At 46.8% G+C, this 19012-nt stretch overlaps 1 protein-coding gene across 11 annotated transcripts in view; it reads left to right on the top strand.

Moving 5' to 3' along the window:
* MSI2 (musashi RNA binding protein 2) overlaps positions 1-18716 on the top strand; it is a 212461-nt gene extending 193745 nt beyond the window's left edge. For 8 of the 11 annotated variants that reach the window (XM_069033634.1, XM_069033631.1, XM_069033628.1 and 5 more), the window contains 3 exons: positions 9544-9752; positions 11531-11608; positions 13786-18716. In XM_069033634.1, the coding sequence (XP_068889735.1) occupies positions 9544-9752; positions 11531-11572 (251 nt within the window). In that variant the 3' untranslated portion in view covers positions 11573-11608; positions 13786-18716. The remainder of the gene's footprint in view (positions 1-9543; positions 9753-11530; positions 11609-13785) is intronic. The other 3 variants (XM_069033636.1, XM_069033635.1, XM_069033632.1) reach the window with 1 other exon arrangement.
* Positions 18717-19012: the final 296 nt, after the last annotated feature.

The raw sequence follows: 19012 nt of genomic DNA, 5'->3' as shown, positions 1-19012 counted from the left end.
GTATATAAACCTGAGCTTTTTAAAAATAATAAACTCACACAGCTAGGGCCTTTGTGAGCATTTCCTGATGCTTAAAAGAGCCCAAAACTCTGTGCCCTGACGAGGGGTTGGGGTGTCAGCTGCCAAAAGTGTGGCTGGTGCCACCAGCTCTCCCCCAGGCACCGTGTGCTGGGCAGCAGCTTGCCTGGTGCAGACCCTCCTCCAGGAAGGGATGGTTGCACAGGACTGGAGGTTTGCAGTCTGGATACCTCTTCTGTTACTTAGATAACCCCCTGTGTTCCTGAGCATCTCCCCCAGCCCATGGGGTCCATTGGCAACAGGAAGGTGCCCCCCAAGCAAGACCCTTCTGCTACTATGACTTAAATTATGCAGCAAAACAAAGACCCGTTTTTGGTTTAATTTTCCTCCTGTATTGTCTGTTATTGTACAAAAGGCTTCAATTTCAAATTACAGGAGTGATAGCCAGTTAATGTGGTACAGTGGGAGGCCGGAGTTGCTGTTGCTATGGCAATGGAGTTCGGCTCATTTGTTTTGTAGATGAGTAATTACTACGCAATTAGAGTAGGCTAAAAATAAAGGGGCCTTTTGTTCCCTCTTACTCATTAATATTAATAAAAGACCTGTCCGGGCTGTGGTAAACAATTAATGCAGATGTGGTTGCCCATGGTAAAATTAACAGCAGCTTTCGTGCTCCTCAGCGCGAGGTGAAGGCGCCGGCATCACCTGGCTCAGCTGTTCCTTCATTTTAAATGGAAAAATGCTTACAGAGGGGTCTGTGATATCCCAGCATCTGAGCTTTAGCTCTTATTTGCCAGTTGGATGGGTGGTAATAAGTGTTAAAGCTTCGTGTGCAGGCACAGACAGCAGGAACAGCGCTGGGGTCGGCGCCTGCGACACAGCGAGCGCCCGCAGCCCGCCGAGGGCTCCGAGAGGAACCCAGCAGCAGCAGGTCCTGATGCAGACAGCTCTTCATTCATCCCCCTTGGATAAATGCCAGGGCTGGAGCAAGAAACTTGCCCAAAAACCTGAGCACAGGCAAGGACAAGTGTGATGCTGCTGAAATGACTCCAGCATGGCATGTTACAGACATGGATCGACAAAAAAGAGTGTAACAAACAGTCCCAAGCATTTGATGTGAAGTAAAAAGATGAGAGTAGATTTAGCCTGGATATTAGGATTAAATTCTTCCCTGTGAGGGTGGGGAGGCCCTGGCACAGGTTGCCCAGAGCAGCTGTGGCTGCCACCCCCCCCCCCAGAAGTGTCCAAGGCCAGGTTGGACGGGGCTTAGAGCAACCTGGGATAGTGGAAGGTGTCCCTGCCCACAGCAAGGAATGGGACTGGATGGGCTTTAAGGTCCCATCCAAACCATTCTGTGACTCTATGAAGTATGTAAACAGTAATCACATCATATTTTGAATTAACGGTAAAACCAGTTAAATTGGCAGAAACCAGTTAGGAAGACAACAGCACAGCGTTTATCTGCCCCTTTGGTTTATTTGTGAGTTCCAGCACAGCTGGTGAACATCCCATGCCCGCAGGGAGGGACAGCGGAGCAGGGCAGAGCTGGGATGGGGGTGCTGAGGAGTGGTCACCTGCTCCTGCATCATCCCTGGGGTGCTGGGCACCTCTGGAAAACACCATCAGGAAGGTAGAACTTCTCCTATGGGCAAATACCCCAGCCCAGAACCCTGGATCCTCTGCTGGGGGGGCTGTGGATGCACAGAACTGCATCCCTCCCAAACTGTTTAACTAATGGAGGGAATCGTAGCAGAGCCTTTGTAAGGTCGACATTTGTTTGTTGTTAAGGATCTAATTAGAAACATGAGAGGAAGCTGAATGGCTGCTTGCTCGGCTAATTAGCGACATGCACGAAGACCACTTTGAACTTCAAGGACACAAAGCTATTAGCGCTTACATCAAAAATGGATTAAACTTCTGTGCTTTTATAATGATTAAAGATGAGCCGCTCGAGAGGAAATCCTTTTGTAGGGCTGTGACAAGAGCTGGCTCCCTGACTGCAGCTCCTACAGGCGAAGCTTTGTGTGGCCTCTGTGTCGCACTCGGCCTGGCGCAAGTGACACCACTAACACACGCTATGGAAAATGGGATTAGGCAATAAATATTGATCGTTGGCAAAAAACTACAGCTGATCTGCAAAGTGCAGTTATTTGTCCTGCTGCATAACTGCGGGAATTAGAAGGGCTGGGCTTGAATGTGCTGAATTTTGTGTCTTTTCTTCTGCAAATTGGTGCACATCAGCAGCTTCCAGATGTGGCGGATGCCTTGGATGTGTTAAGTGCAGTACTCGGCAGAAGCAGGGGCTCACATGCAGCAGTGGGTTTGTAAAACACCTGCACCAGGTGAATTTTTATCTTGCTCAGGCTTGTGGAAGCTGCCCAGCTCTTGGTCCTGGCTCATCTCAGGTGGTTCAGCAGTTGGTTTGTGTCGAGCTGTGGCTGGAGGAGCAGTGGTGGGAGGACACTGAGGCTGCAGCAGGAGCAGTTGCCACAAGATCCCAGGTGCCATTATCACCCCATTGTGCCCATCTGGAGGAGGGTGGGCAGCACTCAGCCCTCCCTCCTGGTTCCCACTCACTTCCAGCAGTAATTGCCGGGAGCCAGCTCACCACCCACTGCTTGCTGTCATTACCCTGCGATATTTTGATGTGTGAAGCCGTTTCCAAAGGGGCTGCAGAGGCAGAACAACCTTTGAAAGTGTGACTGCAGCTAGAAAATAACGTTCAAATAGTACCTTGTTAGGGCAGATCTCGGTGTGTCTCAGCCTCATCACCACTTATTTTGCTGATGAGCCCGACAGTTGTTTTATTTTCCTTTTTCCCTGCAGGGCCAGTGTAGCTGCAGGGGAGGGATAACCTGGGGCAACCTGGCTGCTCCCCATTATGGAGCGTGTCGGGGTGACAGGGGAGGCACAGCGCTCGCGTTTGATTTTCCAGAGTGAGGACTGAGCCAGCTGTCATCTGTAGCTCTTCACACTTGCAGAGGAGCCGTGTCTGCCACAGGGTTCTTAGAGAGAGACTTGGCTTTTCAAGTCTGCTTGGGAAGAGCAGGAGCAGAGGGATGCAGGTCCCCGTGAGAGATGTACAACATGGCACCTCTCATCGTGACGTTACTTGTTTTTCTGGTTTGTCTCCCACTTTCTCTTTCGGCGAGTTGGGAGCTGTTTGTACCTTGTTATTCTCCAGAATATCTGTGTGTTTCCAGCTCATTATTTCTGAGACGTTTGTGAGCTGGAGCATTGATCCGAGTTCGAGGTGTGCCACATGCTGCCTCCGACAGAAGCCACACTCTGTAAAAGCTCAGACACAAGGAAGCGATGCTTCCAGTGGCTCAACCTGACCACAAATGAAGGGGTTTGGAGCTCTCTGAGGTGATTGGTATAGAAAAAAAGAGCCTGAATATGAGCTTTTTTTTCTCAGTGCTGTGCCAGTGCACTCCTGCAGCCTGAATAGGCCCCTGAGAACCAGGAGCACCGATGTCTTATTTCAGACTGGCATTAATTTGTACATCCAGTCCCGGGTAAATGACATTCTGGTTGTTAGCAGCTCTGAAAAGCAAGGTACAAACTCCCATTAACTTCAGCCCTGACTGCACAAAGAATTAGCTTTGGCCAAGCGATCTGTAACATGGGTGCAGTGCTGCTAATTATATTTATAAGGCTCTGAGCACTAATGATGTAAGATTTGCATGCAGTGCTGAAGTTGTGCTGGTTATTTAAAGTATCAGCGTCGCGCTGTGAGTGCTGCTCTGTTAGTCATGCATGCGACAGCGTGGCCATTAGTGCCACGCTCTGGGACACTCGGGGTCCCCAAGGAAGGTGGGATTGTCCCCACACCACTCACTGTGGTTTTGCTCTGTGTCCTCTCTGGTGGCTATGCTTGGGTGGTTGCAGAGGCAGCACAGCAGGCTGGAATGCTTGGGAGCAGGTGATATTCCTTCTGTGACAGTCTTCTCTTAAAATCTAGCAGTAAATGGACCCAAGTGACTCAAATTCATAGATTCGTAGAATCCTAGAACGAGTTGAGTTGGAAGGGACTTTAAAGACCATCTAGTCCAGCCCTATGTCATGGCAGGGACACCTTCCACTACACCTGGTTGCTCCAACCTGGCTTTGGAGTTAAATGCCACCAGGCTGTGGGGCAGTCCCCTGTCCCAGCTGGGCTGCTCAGTGCCCTGCCCAGTGCCCCCCATGCCCTGCCTGCTCCCATCCCTGTCAGCAGCATTCGATGTTATTATATCATTTACTGCTTCAAGCTGGAAGATGATGTTTGCAGCATGTTCTATGAATTTTTCATAAAGATAGAAAAACAGACTAATCTTGTGAGCTTTGAGTCTTGGTGGTGGGTAATGGCTTTGATTTAAAGCATTTTGTCTTAATGATAGTTATATTGAAAATTTCCTGCTGCTTTCAAGCACGTTTAGTTATTATCATAAACACTGATGGTAGAAATGCCTGCCAAATTGTGCGTGGCTGTTTATGGCAGATGAGAGAGTCATCCAGAAATTAGAGCACTGGATCAACAAGTTGCAAAGAAACCTGTTTGTACAGGAATCCACCCTGGGGGCAGTGGAACAAGGCAGGAACAAGGAGGGTCTTGAACGGGAAAAGGGCTGGAGATGACCAGCTCTGGTTGTAGGATATGCTTGACAGGAGATGAGAAATTAATTTGTGATGAGAAACATAGAATCATTTATGTTAGAAAAGACTTCTAAAATCAGTGAATCTTACTTTAACCCCACTTGCCAAGCTCCCCTGTACCTGCAGAGCTGCTCACCCCCATGCATGGCTGCCCAGGGACAAGGAATATCCTGCCTCTGCTTAAAGAGGAAATCCAGTGAATTGTGGTGGTTTCTTGCCCTCATGAGGATTTCCTCATCTGTGCACTATGGCAGGGAAGGCAGACACACACTCTGTACCATTCTTCATCTGGATATTTTTTAAATTTTGAAATATTCATATTTGTTATGAGTCCCCTGCAGTGGTGTTTAAGTCTTTGGGTTTTGGTGCTGTAGGAGAGGGAACGGTGTCACCAAGGCTCCATGTGGGCTGTGTGCAGGTGACAATGATTCCCATGCAGTGTCTGTCTTAGTCCTCTGTCCAGATTGCCCCTGGTTTGTTTTCTTTGAAATACAGTATATTTTAGTGGTGCCTAAGTGGTTTTTTTTGTCATCAGGTCTCATTTACTAGTCCCTAAGGGCCTGACTGTCATCCCAGTGCCGTGTGAGTTCCCCTTGTGGGACAGTAATGTCAAAATCCTCACGTTTCTTCTCCTTTTCCCTCCCTCTTTACTTTCCTCATCCATGGCTGAGTTGAGTTTATTTGGGTGGGATTCCAGCTCCCAGCTTGTCGTGCTTTGCCCAGCCGCGCTCTCCGGCCCAGCGGCGTTCGGGTCCTCGTTAGTGTAACGCTGCTCGTAAGGCAAATGTCAGCAGGAATCCTGACTTAGAAATTTCTCAAGAGTTCATCGAGGGAGAGTTTATCTTTCAGCAGTGACCTTTCTTGTTGAACACGGATTAACGTGCGAGCAGGGTCTGTGTGAGCAAGGCGGTTTGCAGGAGGAGGCTCTGGATGTGCATCCCTGGTTTCAGCCTGGAGCCTCCTGCTCCTGCCTCAGCCTGGGCTGCCAGGCTGGTTTGGGTTCCAGCTCTTGGCTCCTTGACATAAATCACTTGGCTGAATGTGGAGAGGCATCTCACACGCATGTTAAATGGGGATAAAGGCGCTCTGCTGAAGGATGGGTTGGTAATAAAGCAGCCTCACTGCCTAAAGAGGTCCAGCTCTTGCTGTGCCAGCCCTGCACAGCAGCTCCCAACTCCACCAGTGCCAATATTGGCATTAAAAAAAACCTGTTCTGGGGCTGCTGTATGAACCCACATTTTTTATCGCATCCTGTGTCCCATCTCACTTTCCCTCACTGATTTTCAGTGCTCCCCAAGTGACACTGGGCAGAGTAAGCCTGAGGCTCCCCAAAGCCCGTCCCTCTGGCCTGCAGGCAAACGTTCACCTGCTGATCAAAATTCACAGGCTCGGAGTCTTTTCTGTGAGAAAAACCACAGCAAATTCAAAGTGAAGCAAGCAAGACATTAACCTGCCCTGTTCCATCACTGCCAGAGCTCCTGGCTGCTGGCCCTTGATCTCCATTGGCACAGGAAGGAGCTTCTGCAGCCCAGAGGATGGAGGATCACTGGGGCTGAAGATAAAAGGTGGTTGGCTGTGACTTCCAGGCACATCTAATCTTTTCCACATCTCTCCTGACCTTGATCCATCACAGGGCTTCCTGGGGACACTTGGGATTGTAAATTTTGCATAGAGGAAGCCTTTGAGCTGGAGGCACCTAGGTACAGTCTCAGAGCTGTGAAGTCTCCCGGTGCAGGATGGCTTCCTGTACAATGTGAAATGGGACCTGAAATGGGTCCTTTGCTGCCAGGGCTTCCTGAGTGCTGGTAATTCTTGGAAGGGGAGAAGATGGCCCTGCCAGCTCCCAGGCAACGCTGAGTCAGTCTGCTGGATCCAGAGTCAGGGGATTCGTGGTCAGCTCAGCCAGTGCCTCTGCTGGGACCAGGCAGCAGGTCAGGCTTTGCTTCTGGTCTTGGCATCAGGACACAATCAGTGGTTCCCTCCCCTCCATGGACAGCACAATCCCCTGACAGTTTTTCAGCAACGAGCTTCCAAACATCTGCCCCAATTCCTGTTTTTGCCATGGGATATTGGTGGCCAGGGGAGAGTCTCTAATTCCTTCCAGCCTGCAAGGAACTGATGTCAGTGCTCTGCAATTCCCGCAGTTCACAGCAGCCTTGAACTACTTCTGCCAGCTCCAACATTAGGAATTCTGTCATAACAACACAGGTTTCCAAAAAGAGTTAACTTTTCTTCCTGATGCAATATCTGTAGTCTGGAGGATTGCAGGCATTTTTCCTTCTTCCTTTTAGTCTCAGGGTATTCCAGGTTTGTGTAAAACAAACTTGTTTCCAGGTAGTTTTTGCCAGAGCACATCAGGATTTGCATGTTGGGGAAGTTGTTCAGGGTCCCTTTGCTGTTATGATGGTAAAGGTAAAGCTCACCTGAGCTCCTGGAAGAAGACAAATACTTCGCAGCTAACCATGGCTGAGCAAATCATTCAAATACGACTTTCTGAGGCTGGTGAGCCTCCTGCTAATTGTGGGAGCTTTCTGTTTCATTTATTGGGTCTGGAGCAGTGTTGGCTCTGGAAAAGCTTCCAGTTTTTTCTGTGGAGGTTTTCAGGCGCCACATGGAGAGGTGCCAGGGCGTCCCAGCCTCCACACAGCACTTCCCAGGCACTGGAGCAGCCTTTGGTATGCCCATTTTCTCTCCTGTGAGCAGTGTGGAGTGTTGAACCCATGGTCAGTAGATGAAAAATTATCCTTTTCATTACCTACCTGAATTGCCAGCTCTTCTGCAGGTGTGAAAGCCTTACTTCCAGTCTTAAGAGATGCACATGAGAGTGGCCGGGGTGGGATGTGGGATGTGGGGGGACGGAGAGTCTCTCTGGCTCCTCAGTTTGCTGTTCTGGAGGTTTCTGGCGCTGCTGTGGGGTTTGCAGGAGTGTTTCACTGACAGGATGCCCCCTGGCCGTGCCGTGTCCTGCTGTCGCTCGGAGCAGCCAACTGGGTTTTCTGTGTGACTTGGCAGGAAAATTCACATCCATTTTATTGAACCAAAGGGAAGAAAAGGGGGGAAAAGTGCTGGCTTCTAGTAATAAAGGGCTTTGGAACATCTCAGCTGGATATTTTTCTTCACAAGTGAGAAGGCCAAATGTTATCTTGACATTTAATCTTTAATAATAAAAAAAGGCTCTTTGTTTGCCAGTGAAGTCCAAAATCTGTTTACTCTCTCATGCCTTATTTCTTTTAACTTGCTAGCTTAGATGTCCTACTTACCCTCCCCTGCTGCCGGTTCAGAGCTGTGGTGAATCATTTATTGTCTAAAACTGACTTCCCTGTCACCACAGAGCCACCAGCTGCCGGGTGCCCTTTGCTTGACCGGTTCATTCATTCATTCATTCAAGAGCTGGGGACCCCTTGGGTGAGCAGTGCAGGGGAAGGGGCCAGGACAGATGTCCAGACTGCACCCACCACAGCACTTAGGTGAGAGCACGGGGCTGGCTCCAGGCTGGTCTCCAGGCCCAGGAGAACCCTGGGGTCAGTCCATGCAGCTCTGACCTGTGGGCAGGGGTCACTCCAGGCCACCAGACTTCACAACCCATTCTAGGTTTAATGAAGATCGTGGGAAGTTGCAGCCAGAGGAAAAGGCTGAAGTAGTCTTGGGGCAGCCTGGAAGGCTGGAGATGGAGGTGGTGGGGTCGGGTGCCCAGGTGGGGTCTGGCTCAGGCTGCGGTGTTGGGCCCACGTCCAGCCCCGTTGGCCACCGCGTCCCAGCACTGCCCGCGGTGGGGACGGGGTGAGGCACCGGTGGGTGTGGGCAGACCAGGCTCCCTGTGCTCCCCAGGGACCTTGCAGGTACCACCCAGGTGTAGCTCCAGCTTCCCGCAGCCATCTCCATCCAGCTCCTCCCAGTCCGCTGACTTTTCTTTCCCATTGAAACTTCTTCCTCATAAATTCTACATCCAAGAGCACCCGTGAGAAATGCCAGAAGCCTGACCATCTAACATGCTTTGATATCTAAATTTCTTCTTCAGTATCATTCTTATTTACATTGTTTTTCTTTCTCAAAAAAAAAAAATTAAGAGAGGAAAAAAATTAAATTTTCTTTTACTTCCACATTTGGAGGTGAGTTGTCATCCACCCTCTGGAATTCTTTTTTGCTTTTGATCTTTATTTAATTTGTTTCATTTTGGTTGATGTCCCAAGCATGGTTTTGGAGACGAAGGTAGGTCTTCGCTCTCCAAATCAAAAGGAAAAAAAAACTAAATAAACCAACACTCTCCTTGGTCATATTTAAAAGAGAAAAATCCAAACTGTTCCATTCCATATCATTTAAAGAAAAAAAAAATCAACTATTGAACTGTTTCTACAGCTTACTGATCTAAAAGGGCAGGTTTTTTTCCAAAAGTATCGAATGGATCCAAAAAATGATTTTCCTAGATGCGATTCAAGTTATTTGCTGTCAACATTTTAATATCAATATTACCACAATGTGTAGTCTCAAACTAGTTCCTTTGTAGTTTGCATGGGATGTGAATGCTGTCTCGGCGTGCCCAGACCTAGAGAACTTGTTACTACTGCATGAGCATCAAGTCAGATGTTGAAAAATACCTATTATATTTTGTGATAATTTGGTGAAAATGAGCACCTCCAGTCTCTGGTTGCAGTAGTGTGTTGAATGATTGTTCTTTTTTTTTTTTATATATATCCATATATATATTTTTGGAGCTCTAAGCTTCGTAGTAGTCCGGGCTGACTCTTCTCCAGTACTTGCTCTCCTCTCGCATGGCCTTGGTTAAGTGTTAGAATTGGGCCTAGGCTGTTTATTCTGGTGTTTGGCTTTGTAATACCGGTGCATGCCCGGCGTCTGGCCTCATACCCAGCTTTATTCTCTGCACACCAGTCTTGAATAGCTACAGTGCTCAACCGAATTTTGGCGCACCCGCTTCCCCGGCAGGCTCCAACCCAGCGCGGCCCGGAGGCTTCCCCGGGGCCAACAGCCCCGGGCCCGTCGCGGATCTCTACGGCACGGCCAGCCAGGACTCCGGCGTGGGTAACTACATAAGCGCCGCCAGCCCGCAGCCGGGCTCCGGCTTCGGACACGGCATCGCCGTAAGTACCCCGTGCTCGGCCGGGGCTCCTTGCTGGGGGTGGGAGGGGGCTCTGGGGGGCTCGGGGGTGGTGGCCTGACAGCGAGCGCGGCCTCTCGCTGCCGGAACCTGCGAGCGATGCCCGACCCACCGCTCCCGCTGCCAGCTGGAGTCACGGAGTCAGTAATCGCTGATTACCAGAACAGTCCAGCTGGAATCAGTAAGGTTGGAAAAGACCTCCAAAATCATCGAGTCCAACCTTTGACCAATCACCACCTTGTCAACCGGACCATATCACAAATTGCCACATTTCCGGGCATGGTGACTCCACCACTGCCCTGGGCAGCCCATTCCAAAGATTACTCACTCTTCCAGTGAAGAAATTTGTCCTAATAGCCAACCTGAACCTCTCTTGGTGCAAACGCTCCCTTGGAACCATCTGCAGCCAGACATGACATGTCTCAAAGGGGAATATTTAATAAATAAGGGATTTAAATCCCTGCTTATCTCTATGGGCTTTATATCGGCCCAGCTCCCCCTCCTGGCTGATGCACCCTTTGGCAGACGGAGCAGCAGTCCGTGCTCCCACTAAACGAGCAAAATGAACTCGTTAATTTGGCTGGTGGGACCCCAGCAGGGGGACAGGACATGTCCTGCTCCCCTTCACCTGTTTGCTAACCTTTGGGGTCACTTGCAGCCGGTCCTGGCATCCCTGCCCGTCCCTCAGAGCCGCAGGTTCCGAGCGAGTGTCCCGCTCGGCTGTCGGGTCACCGGGAGGTGCCTCCTAACGCCGCGTTGGGTCTGCGATCGCACTAATGAGGGGCAGAGATTGGCTTAACAAGGCTGCACGTGGCTGTGTCACTGTGTGTGAGCATGAATGGGGCTGGCCTCCGCCCCGCTGTCACCCCAGCACAGACTGCAGCGGGGGCTCCTGCCCTTTTTGGAGTACGGGCAGGAGTTGGTTTTTATCTCCTGTACGATGAGGAAGTGCAGAGGCTCCACCGAAGGTCCCTCAAACCGAGAGAACTTCACTCCCTGATGGAATTGGATGGGGGGAGCTGGAGTGTAGTGCAGACAAAGTTCCTGAAACTGTTACTTTTATTGCAAAAAAAGACAAACCCTCTGCCTCCCTTCGTGCCCGTGTGCTCAATTCCCATCCTGGGCCTGCCCCTCCCGTGGTCACACCATGGATTTGACAATCCCTGTGGACCAATTCTAGCACAAACGTGGAATATTACTGCTCTGCAAGGAGCTACATCAGTTCAAACTGCCACCTCTCACTACTTAAAACACCTCTTATTTCTATTTTTCACCTGAAGACCTGTTTGTGCTTGAAAACTTGGGCACTTCGGCCTCAGCAACGTCCTGATTTTTCAAGTGATAGGACACCAGGTCCAAGCCTGGGTATCCAGATTTGTCTGCACTAACACTTCCCAAAGAACCATTTTATAATTGACTTGCAGATTGGCAGCCTCTTAATTCCCCCAATAACTGCAAAGAACCCCATAGCTTTTTTTACATATATATTTATTTAACATTCTCCATTTACTAACCCTGGTTTAAAAACAAAGAAGGGAAAACCCCAAAGCTTATTTTTGCACCTGGGGGAATGAGAAGATGATGGTCTTGGAAAGGTGACCATAGGGTTGAGCACACCTGGTGACCAGAACAGCTCTCGGAAATCCCTATTCATGCTGGCAACACAGTCTTTCAAGTCCTTTGATAATTTCTTGGCAAAATTAATAATCAGCTGTTCCCATGTATAGAGCACTGATGAACTTAACAATTGTACAATTTTAGGGACCTTTGATTGCAACGGCTTTTACAAATGGATACCATTGAAACGTTACACATGGTTGGTTGCCATCTCACTTGGAGGTATTACAGTATATCCCATTTGTACTTTGTGCTGAACTACCATCTCCCCTATATTTACTTTAAGTGAACAATTTTTTATCTTCATTTCGTCTTTCCTTGGCCTTTAATCATTCCTTTCTGTGATTTGTGTTACTCAAATCAACCTCACGGGTTGGAAACTGGAAGACAGATCCAAAGCCAAACCCCCAAAAGTCACTTTGTCATCTTCATGATGCTTTGTGCAATAATTTGAAGAGGCAGAAAACCCAGAAGGCTGTGGGGAATCACCCCCAGTGCCGGCAGCCAGAATCCCAGTGGGATCAGAGATCTGCTCCCAACGCACGGGTTTAAAAATAGCTGAGCCCCACTGCTTTATTACTGAGAAACCATCATTCTTAATTAAGTGCTGTACCAAATATTACAGCTAAAAGATAACATTGTAACTTGTAACCATAGAGCAATTATCAAGATTAAAAAAAAATTAAACCTGAGCAAATTAAATTAAAGACATTACCTGAGCACCGCAGCCCTGGATCGCTGCCAGTTTCCTACCCTTTGAACTAAGCTCGAGTTAATTAAATGTTTAATTTTTTTTTTTTATTATTATTTGGCCTTTGGCATATTCATCTTTGCAAACAAATATTCTTAACACTCGGAATGGAATAGATTAGAAAATGCAATGAAAAACAAAAGTTAGCCCAGTTAAATGGCATGGGTTTACCTCCAGAGCTCCGAGCCCGGACAGGCAGATGGAATGGATGTGACAGATTTTATTTCCCTGCCTCTTGCCCAGCACTACATGATCAATGTCACATCATTACATTCAAAAATCAGTCTATGAAATTAGAATTAAAGTTATTCAAGGGGCTGGGAACTGTGGAAAACATTTGGAGACTTTAAACTACATAAAAATAGATTTACACCTAAACACTAGTGGATAAAGGGGGTTTCTATTTACTCTCCATCTCTACACACACCCCCAAGATTACAAGATTGTTCTGTCAATTGATTTGCTCCTCCAAGGAGTGTTTTTTATGGGAAAGAAAAAAGTGCCATAAGCACTCTTGCTTAATCCCAGCTATTACTTGCACGTAGCGGTGTCTGTTCACCGATCAATTTGTCAGAATCCTTCACGTTTCCTGGGCCGTCAGCCTTTGGAATAGTGAGGTGGTACCCGAGGCCAGCTGGAGCCTGAGCAGAACATCATAACTCAGGCTAATAACGCGCGGTGACGGCAGCCCCGCCAGATTGATGGGCTGTAATCACTCCTCACTTACCACAGCCCATCACTGCAGCCATCAGTTACTGGCCAGCGCTGAGACTCAAACCATTAACGACTTAAAAACAAAGTGCTTTTAATGTTGCTCATTACTAATTAAAATAGATTTTGAGAGGAGGAAATGAGCCTTATTATTAATTCCTCAAGGAACACTGAGTTTGAAATTCTTGTGGCAGCGGCTGGTCCCAGCTGTCCCAGCATCCCCGGGGTAGGATTTGGCTGAGGTGCAGGTTCTGGGGGCAGGGATCAGTTCCCACATCCCTGCAGGATGCTGGTGGGACCTCACCCTGAGCATGGCTATTTGGGGATGGGTTTTGGAGGTCATCCCAAAATGACCAGGGAGCATCCTTGCCCGGCCAGCCCCGCGAGTGGGTTCCTGCAGAACCAAGCCCTAAATATTTATATCCCTTGTATACATTATGTACCTCAGCTTCAGGCAGCAGCAGGGACAGAGCATTGGAGGCTGAAGCTCTGGTATAAAATAAATCCTGGCCTCTGCTGTGCCCAGGTAAAACTTGTCACCTTCCAGGTACTTCAGAGAAAACTCATTTTAGCAAAGCTGTGTAAATTCCTGGTGTAACAGATGCCTGAGGAACCGTTGTCCCTGGCTGTGTGTCCAGTCACATTTTACTGTTCCTAAACCAGCCCAGCCCTCAGCTAAGCCCCCAATCTAGGCTTAGCTGGGATAGAGCTGGAAATAAGAGCAGGGAATACATGAGACCCCCTCTCCCATGGGGGCTGTCCTGGGAACACCTCAGCATTCCAGCCGGTCCCTCCTCATCCTCCCTCGGGGTGGATCGAAGCAGGCTGCGGCCGCAAAGTGTTTGCAAACACTTTGGGGGTTTTTTTGTTAAAAATCCTAATTGGCCTCAATTAACTGTCCCTCTCCTGTGTCCGTGTCCACCTTCTCCCCACGCAGAGTCTCTCTGGATGTCCGGGCAAGACGGGGCGAAGTTTCTGAAGGGGCCCACGGTTGGGTGATCTCATCAGACTTTGAGCACTACATCATCATCATCATAATCATCATCATCATCACCGCCAACGCAAACTGGAGGTGGCACTCGAAGGACTTGGGTTGTTTAAAATCTCTCTCATCATCTCATGAATCTGCTGTACTATAAAAACAACAGCTTTTAAAAGTATGTATATAAAACCCATTTCTTGTTCGTTTTATTTTCTCGATGGGTTCTCCCCCCTCTTTTTAAAGCTCTCCAAACCCACATTTTTTCGTAGCGTTTTTGACATAGTCTCGTAGCCACGTAGTCGGAATTCTTTGTGTATGTAGCGAGAGCCTAACCATAGTGTAACTGTTATATTAAGGGGTTTCTTTTGCTTTTCTTTCCCACCTCCCCTCCTCCTCCTCCCTTCTGTTTTACGTAGTTGTTGTTGCTTAAAGGATGCTGAGATGGTGACAGGAGCCTCGGCCGCCGGTCCCGGCTCGGTGGCGGGGGGAGCGGAGCCGGCGGCGGGCGCAGCACGGGGGGCTGGCAGGGCAGGGGAGGGGGGAGCAACAGGTTCTCTGGCCCTTCTTTTCCTTTGTGGCGTCTTGGTTACTCTAATTCTCTCTATTTTCGGCAATAAGGCGAGGGCGACAAACTTTTTGCGCGTCCTTTTTCTATATAAGTGCTTTTTTTTGTTGAAAGAGGTGATATAAGGTTTTTTGAAATTGTGAATTCTGAAAAAAAAAAAAGAAAAAATAATAAAATGCTGTAAATACAATTCCATTAACTACATAGAAACTATTAAGAAAGAGAAATACAAACCTATTTTTGTGATGGAGTCAGCCTAAGGCAGTTTCTCTATGAAAATGGATGAAAAAAGACAAGGAAGTTGTAGCCTTTCAGAGCGACTGCCGGAGCTGGCCGGGGGGGTTGTGATGCTGTGGGACCCTCCCAGCTCGCCCAGCTCGTACCAGCAGCTTCGCTCTCAGATGTGCACAGCTTACAAAGGAACAGTCTAGTGGTAGTTTTATTTTAATTTAAAACCTGCTTTTCCCAAAACTGATCAAGAAGCTACGATTTTTCCTACTCAACGCATTTACGGTTCAAAGCACACCTTTATTTTGGGTTTTTTTGTTTGGTTTTTTTTTTTTTAAGTCATTGTTTTAAACTAGATCAACTTGCTGTCCAGTCATTTCAGCTGCTCTGGGCACCCTGTGCAGGCAGAGCAGCGTCCAGCTTGCATGGTTTCCTTTATTATCCATCACTTTCTGTATTAACAGAAAGCAACTTTGGTTGGTTTTGTTTTCTTTTTTTGTTTTCTTTTTTTTTTTTTTTTTTTTTTTTTTTGGGAATACCTCAGTGCTACAAGTTTCACCCTAGAAGCAATGGAAGATTTTAATTTATTGTAGTTGTAAACAGAATTTAAAAGAAATAAAGTATAAAACATCATTGCACTGTGACTGGTAGGGGAAAAACTGACAGTTTCCTATTTGCACATGTTTAATATTTGGCTGTTATATATATGGTCCTCTGTTGGGGGAGGAAACTTATGAAGGATATTTTTTAATTTAATTTTTTTAATATTGGTAAATAGGCCTGCAACAGCAAACTAGAAGTACAACATGGTAGGTGGCATTAAGAACATACTGTAGTGTGGATATATTTCTTCTTTTTTTAACGTAATATTGACAAGTTTTATTAATATTTTTTTAAATTGTTACGTTTATAAATTTGGTACTTTAGGTACAGCCAGTATAAGACACTGAATGCGACATTTGTTAAAAAGAGCTGCTGCACTCCTATTTTTGTAAATTTTACTAACAAGTAGACTAATGTAGACATTCAATAGACAAGGTAGAGCAAGGCATCTTTAACAAAACAAGGCACCATACTGCTAACCGAAAGGAGAAAACCTTGTTTTTCTTGTTTTTAAAAAAAATCATGCTTTTTATGTAATGTTTTAGGTTTTTTTCTTATTTCAGAACAACCAGGTTTAAGCAAAATGCTGGACGCTTTTTAAATATTGAGACTTGATCAAGTAATAAAAGAAATAAAACCGAATTCTTTAAAAAATAAAAAGGTAAAAAAAAAAAAAAAAAAGACAAACCAAATTCCCTGCGATTCAATGTGCCGTCAGGGAATTTTTTATTGCTATTTTGTCAATGTTGATGATGTACTGTACTACCAGTTGGTTTTCCTCTCCATTCCCTGTCACCTCATAGAATATTCTTTGTTGATCATTGTTGTATGTTAATAGTGTATAAAATGGCTTATCTTGTAAGAGTGCTGTCCTGATGGTAGTGTAGTGAATTTTTCCCCCCCTCTTTCTCTCTTCCTCTTCTAGTACATATTGGTAGGTGTATCGTAATTAAGGTTAAAAATTTAGATGTAGTTATTCAGATTTAGGACCAGTAAGGATAGAACTTTCTCTTATTTAAGAAAAAAAAAATGCTAATAATTTTGGGAAGGTTTTCCTCTTTTGTTTTTTTCTTCTCTTTTTTTCTTTCTGTGCTTTTTTTTCTCTTGTTTATTATTTTTCTTTTGCTGATCTGATGCGGTTTCAACTAACCAAAGGTCTCACAATGTTAAAAATGCTGGCAAACTCTTAAGGCATTTGTAGATCCCCACCCTTGACTTTGGAAAGGGGATGTGCCATACTACCTTAAATGCTAATGCTAGATATGCAAAACTGGATTTTTTTAATTTATTTTTTAAAAGAGGGAGGCACGGTATATTAAAACGATTTTACTAAGAGAAAAAAAAAAACATATTTTTTTAAGAATGCTCAGAAGAAATTGCTAATCTGTGTGAATATGTTTTAGATGTTTATATACCTTTTGAGAAGTCCCAGTGGCCCATAGCACAAATGTCGTGGAATCCAAGATGTTTTGATGTGGCTACCTAGACTAAGGTTCACGTTAGTCCCCCACTCATCTAGAAATCCATTTTGAAGGATTTTTTTTTTTTTTTCTTTTTCTTCGTTTGTTTGGGGGTTTTTTGTAAATTTTTCAGCACAAAGGTTCAGCTCCACCTTTGTTTTACTCAAGCCCAGAGAGCGGAGGATCGTGGAATCATGGAATGGTTTGGGTTGGAAGGGACCCTAAAGACCGTCCAGTTCCACCCCTGCCATGGCAGGGACACCTTCCACTGTCCCAGGCTGCTCCCAGCCCCAGTGTCCAGCCTGGCCTTGGGCACTGCCAGGGATTGAGAGCCCACAGCCTCTGCGGGCACCCCGAGGGATGGTGCCCTTTGCTTTCCGGATCTCTCACACGGACCCGCTACCCCCGGGGTGACCAAAACGAGGGATTTCCACCACGCTGGGTGACCTGGGCATCCAAAGGGCCCACGGGGCCACCCCTGCCCGGCTGTGCTGTGGGACGGGCCATGTCCCAAACACCAGGGACATTTTGGCACCAGGGACATTTTGGAGGAGCCACAAGAGCTTGGGACCCTCCCCCTTCGAATAACCCAAGTCCTTTGGGATCAGCTTGATTAAAGTGAAGCCTGATCTGTCCTTTGGGGTTTTTATTTTTTCTTACACTTCATAAATGTTCATTTTGAGTTGAATTTGTAGCTTGGACTTTAAGGTAGCATGGCTCTCTTTGCTGTAAGTTGATTTTTTTCCATTGTACAGCAGCATCTGCTGGTGAATGTCACACATCTTGCTAGGCTTAGTTAAACCATTGGGTAATTGTGGGTGATAACGACCTGAAAGGTGTTGGGATTTCTTTTCTTCCCTGCTGGGCAGCCTAGGATGCTGCTTTCATCCGTAGTGTGAATGAGGGCTAGCGACTCCAGCCACACGTCCCTTCCTGTTTCGTTTCTGCCATTCACTCAATGCAACATAATCAATAATAAAGCAATATAGTTTACTACATTTTTACTGAAGGCCAGCCATGGTTCTGTATGATATTGCATATGAAACTGTTTACAAAAACAAAAAAAACCAACACTAACTCATAGCTGTCTTTTATGCTATAGCGATGTCTCTTGGGTGGAATCTTCTGAATTCTTTTTTTTAGTGGTTTGGTTTGTTTTTTTAAAGCGACATAGTTGAGAGAGAGGGAGAACTGAGGTTAAGTGTTAGGGCGAAGAGACAGGATGCATCGAAGACACACCGGCAGATCCCGGTCTGCGCACAGACACTGTAGAGTTTCCTACGTACAGAATCCAGTCGACCCCGCTGCCGCGTGCGAACACTACGTGAGGAGATTCTGTAAGCTAAGCAATACTTTAATACTGTAATAAAATTACCAAAAAAAAACCACAAAAAAAACAAAATAATAATAATAATAATTTTAAAAAAGAAAAAAAAAAAAAAAAGTAGTTTGAGAAAGCAAATCCTCGTGGTCGGTTGTCGGCCCCCCAGCAGTCCGACTGTGTTGTGTGGAGAGCTCGGTGTCCGAGCGGGGCGGGCCCGGCGGGCAGCGGGGTCGGCCCCGGACCCCGCCTGGGCTCGTCTGTCGCGTGACCGTCGTAGGTAGCAACCCCCCGTCATTCTCTGTCGTACGAGGTCTGAACTCCCATCAGTACTAGGATGCAAGTGAGCATTTCAGGTGGTCATAAATGTACCTAAATAAACTATGGCACAGTGGCAGGCCTAGCCCTTCCTTTTATACTTTAGTATGAACTGATGAGAACTTTGGTAGTGACTTTTTTTTTATATATATACATATATATATGTATCTATATATATCAAGCATCTTTCAGGTCTCTGTGTATGGCTTTCTGAAGCCCTGTTGTAAAATACTATGTGGATGGGGGTCTCTCACATCACAGATGTGGAAAGTATAATTTTATATTTGTATTTTCAAATAAATAAGTTTGTGAAAGGTTTCCATCCTCTACTGTGGTCCAGAAATCAATGTGTTTGTCTGACGAAAAAATACAATAAACTGTTTTGAACAGATCCATGGAGTCCCTTTCATTGGGGGTCAGGGGGGATTATTTATTCCTGGGGGGTGATATCAGCCCCATCACCCCAAAACCCATCACCCTCTGTCACTCCTCCTGCTCCCACAGGGTGGGCAGCACATCCGTGCCCTGTCCGTCCCCCTGCCCAGTTCCCCATGGCTGGTCCCTCATCCTGTGCCCTGCCAGGCACGTTTTTGGCATCACCAGCACTAATCCTATTTCCAGGAGGGGCAGTGGGTGGCCATGTGCTCCCAATCCCATTGGATAAATTCCCAGCCCCCCACATCCTTG

The sequence above is a fragment of the Aphelocoma coerulescens genome, chromosome 19 (genome assembly GCF_041296385.1).
Source record: "Aphelocoma coerulescens isolate FSJ_1873_10779 chromosome 19, UR_Acoe_1.0, whole genome shotgun sequence".
Classification (NCBI taxonomy): domain Eukaryota; kingdom Metazoa; phylum Chordata; class Aves; order Passeriformes; family Corvidae; genus Aphelocoma; species Aphelocoma coerulescens.
The sequence above is the reverse complement of the archived record's forward strand: the minus strand, read 5'-3'. Positions and strand labels throughout refer to the sequence as shown.